This window comes from Camelina sativa, chromosome 3 (assembly GCF_000633955.1).
Source record: "Camelina sativa cultivar DH55 chromosome 3, Cs, whole genome shotgun sequence".
Taxonomy (NCBI): Eukaryota; Viridiplantae; Streptophyta; class Magnoliopsida; order Brassicales; family Brassicaceae; genus Camelina; species Camelina sativa.
The window spans coordinates 12,609,017-12,613,191 of record NC_025687.1 but is presented as its reverse complement, the minus strand read 5'-3'; the positions used below and the strand labels follow the sequence as shown (position 1 = coordinate 12,613,191).

The window sequence follows — 4,175 nt, the reverse complement described above, 5'->3', positions numbered from 1 at the left end:
TTCATGAGCTATCAGAATGTTGTCGCTGATGAGACGACCTTTCACAAAAGCTGCTTGAGTTTCAGAGATCACTGTAGGTAAGGTTCTCTTGAGGCGTGATGCTAATAGCTTACCAATGATCTTGTAAGTCACATTGCACAGACTTATAGGTCTGAATTCTGTCATTTTCTCAGCTCGCAGCGTTTTGGGGATAAGACAAATGTTGGTTATGTTCATACCTTCCTCGATACTGCCTGTTTGAAAGAAGGATCGAACCATTTTGACTAATTGTGGCCCCATATTGTCCCAGAACTGTTGATAGAAGAAACCATTCATGCCGTCCGGGCCTGGGCATTTATGGGGATTGATGTCGAATACAGCTTTCTTCACTTCCTCAATTGAGATTGGGGCTAAAAGCATCTCATTCATGGTGGCATTGACAGTAGGTATTACCTCTTCGAGCTCCTTTATTTTATAGCCTACGTCCTCTGATGTGAATAGCTTCTTGAAGTAGGCTTCAGCTACCTTTCCCATCTGAGCATCGGATGACCATTCTTTACCCTCCTCATCTATCAGTTTATGAATACGTCCTTGGGCTCTCCTATTTTTGGTTGCGGCATGGAAGAACTTTGTGTTCTTATCACCATTTTGAAGCCAAGTGAGTCTACACCGATCTTGCCAGAAATTCTCCTCCTGGATATACTCCCGACTTATCTCTTTTTTAAGTCTTGCAACCTCAGCTCTATCAAAGGGATTTTGTCTGGTTGCAGCATCGAGCTTGAATTGAAGATCCTTCAGTCTCACCGCGGAACTAGGTTTGTTAGTTCTTTTCCACTTTGATATCTCTTTTCGGCATCTTGCAATTAGCTCCATCATGGCGGAGTCCTCCCTAAGAGGTTGATTGCCCCAGAAACCTGAAACAAGCTCCAAGAACCCTTCTCTTTGTACCCATCTTTTGTCATATCGAAAGTTCGCTCTTTTAATCCCGTCATCATCAATCAGAGCATTTATTAGTGGGCTGTGATCTGAACAGATCTTTGGGAGATAGGTCGCCTGGGCTCTAGGGAATAGCTCCAACCATGCCTGGTTGGCAACCTATCTGTCTAGTATGCATTGGACAAGCTCATCATTGCGATTCCCATACCAAGAGAACTGATATCCTAGGTGCTTCAGTTCCCATAGACCACAAGATATCAACATTTGTCTGAATTCTCTACAAGATGCATCTGACCGCAATGGTCCTCCTAGTTTCTCATGTGGATTTACCAGCTCATTAAAGTCGCCAGTTAACATCCAGGATCCTTCTCTGCCAGTACCCATTCTTGTTAATCTTTTCTAGAATTTACCTCTTTCACTCTGAATCGGGTCTCCATAGATGCAGGTGAGATAGAACTCTTTATCCTGCCAATTGACTAGAACATCGATCAGTCTACGATCAGAGTGTAACACTTTGATTTTGACTGAATCCTTCCACATTAATGCTAAGCCACCATTGAGTCCTTCCGGTTCCACAGTATGAAGATCAAAGTATCCTAAGTGGCCGACAACGTTTTCTAAATAGCTTCTCTTCTTTTTGGTCTCACAGAGGAATGTTATCTCAGGGAAAAACTTACAACGGATTTCCCTTAGATGTCGAACTGTAGGGGTATTCCCCACCCCCTGACAGTTCCAACTCAGTATCCTCATGATTGGTTCGAAGGGTTGGAATTAACCATCAACCCTTCTTTCAAGTTGTTGTCATTGCTACTCTCAGGCCTTGTGCCAGAAGAGTGAGGACGAGTTGTTGCCACTGATAAGACAGACTGATTAGACACATGGACTGCTCCTGGAGCAGATTGATCAGAAAGAGCTGCCATGTTAGCAGAATGATCAGATATGGCTGCCAATTACTTTACTCTTGGCAACTCAAATTTAATCCTTAACCTCGATTACTTACTGAAGGTTCAATACCAGAATTTTGGTTTAGCTATTCGAGAGCCTTATCTTCAAATCTTGTTGAAAAGCTAATAGTATATTTCAACCATAATAGTATCAAGTAGTAGCACAGTTTTAATGTATCCTTTTCCAAAAAGAAAATACAATTAAAGCAGAAACGTTAATTTTTAAATACCACTATAATACTCTTTTTTTTTTTTTTCTATTGAAGAAACTGTTGATAAAATTGGAACAACACAATAAGGGGAAATTTTTTTCAAACTTAAATACATTATACAAAGTACCCATTAATAAATAAACACAACGATAATTTAAAAAAATAAAAACACATTGGGGGGTTGACAAAGGAAAGAAAAAGAAAAAAAGAAGGAAAAAACAAAACCCGGGGGCAAAGTCGGATCGGTGTTGTGATGTTAAACAAACAAGCAAAAGCCTCTGCCTTAGCCTTTCCCTTCATCTCTTGCTCCTTCACTCACTCTCGATCTCAGAGACACGAAACCAAAAAAGCTTTCTTCTCTTCCTAATAAAGGCTTAAATCCACAACCAGCAAACAAAAAAAGTTTCTGTGTCAAATCTCTCCAAAGCCCTCTCTAACTTGGCTTTTCTTCCTCAACTGCGCTCGGTCCGTCGTGTCCTTCTTCTTACGTAATCTCGAAGTCGGTTGTTGTTTCAATCCTGCCATGGCCGAAGGGAAGTTCGATCTGCCTGAAGATCTCACCTTTTCCAAATCTTCTGATCACTTGAAAGGTACTTCCCTCTGCACCTTCTTCCCTGCCTCTCAATCCTCGTCGTCGTCTTGTTCTTCTTCTTCTTCTTCTTTTTGGGGATTTCGTTAATTTGAATTTGAATTTATTTCTCTCTGGACCGATTCGAATGCGGTGAAACGAATGTAATCGTTTGGTTTATGGATCTGAATTCCCGAATAAGATGCGGCAGCCATCAGCCATGTATATCTATCAGATTTATCACAATTTGACCTAGCTATTATTGTTTGTGCTGATTAGGGTTCTACGATTTCAATCCATCTTTTAGAAACCTTGTTATGTCCGCTTTTAGATGCATTAGCAACTTCATGTTTGGATTCAAACGACAGACGTAATTCTCTTTTGTTTCCGATTCCAGAGTTTGGGATCTGGAGGCACTAAGAACCAATGATTCTCTAATTCCTGCNTAAAGGCTTAAATCCACAACCAGCAAACAAAAAAAGTTTCTGTGTCAAATCTCTCCAAAGCCCTCTCTAACTTGGCTTTTCTTCCTCAACTGCGCTCGGTCCGTCGTGTCCTTCTTCTTACGTAATCTCGAAGTCGGTTGTTGTTTCAATCCTGCCATGGCCGAAGGGAAGTTCGATCTGCCTGAAGATCTCACCTTTTCCAAATCTTCTGATCACTTGAAAGGTACTTCCCTCTGCACCTTCTTCCCTGCCTCTCAATCCTCGTCGTCGTCTTGTTCTTCTTCTTCTTCTTCTTTTTGGGGATTTCGTTAATTTGAATTTGAATTTATTTCTCTCTGGACCGATTCGAATGCGGTGAAACGAATGTAATCGTTTGGTTTATGGATCTGAATTCCCGAATAAGATGCGGCAGCCATCAGCCATGTATATCTATCAGATTTATCACAATTTGACCTAGCTATTATTGTTTGTGCTGATTAGGGTTCTACGATTTCAATCCATCTTTTAGAAACCTTGTTATGTCCGCTTTTAGATGCATTAGCAACTTCATGTTTGGATTCAAACGACAGACGTAATTCTCTTTTGTTTCCGATTCCAGAGTTTGGGATCTGGAGGCACTAAGAACCAATGATTCTCTAATTCCTGCACTATTGGTTTCCTGATTCGGTTGGTTAGATTTCCTTCAGCCATTGACTAGCTTGTCTTTGTTTTTTTCTGCAGAATTGGCCTCAGATAACAACATTCCTTTGTCTCCCCAGTGGCTTTACACGAAATCAACCGATAGCAAGATGGTACAGTACCTTCCCTAACTTTTCTTCTCTTTTTATCACCTTAGTATGGCTTCGTATCTAGACAGTGTCAAGTTCTTAGATGAGTTTTGCTGTTTCACATACTCTTTTATCTGATCTTGTTGCTCTGTTGTAGGATGTTCGATCTCCTACTCCTGTGCCCATGGGAAATCCAAGTGACCCTAATCTCAAGGATGCATGGCGCTTGGATGCACCCGAAGACAAAAAGGACTGGAGGAAACTTGTGCCTGACAGTGAAACTAGTCGCAGATGGCGTGAAGAGGAAAGAGAAACTGGTTTAC

At 41.2% G+C, this 4,175-nt stretch overlaps 1 protein-coding gene across 1 annotated transcript in view; it reads left to right on the top strand.

Moving 5' to 3' along the window:
- Positions 3,092 to 4,175, top strand: part of LOC104778899 — a 1,204-nt gene continuing 120 nt past the window's right edge. Inside the window, exons 1-3 of the mRNA XM_019240042.1 lie at positions 3,092 to 3,308; positions 3,806 to 3,876; positions 4,010 to 4,169. Of these exons, the coding sequence (XP_019095587.1) occupies positions 3,242 to 3,308; positions 3,806 to 3,876; positions 4,010 to 4,169 (298 nt within the window). The 5' untranslated portion in view covers positions 3,092 to 3,241. The remainder of the gene's footprint in view (positions 3,309 to 3,805; positions 3,877 to 4,009; positions 4,170 to 4,175) is intronic.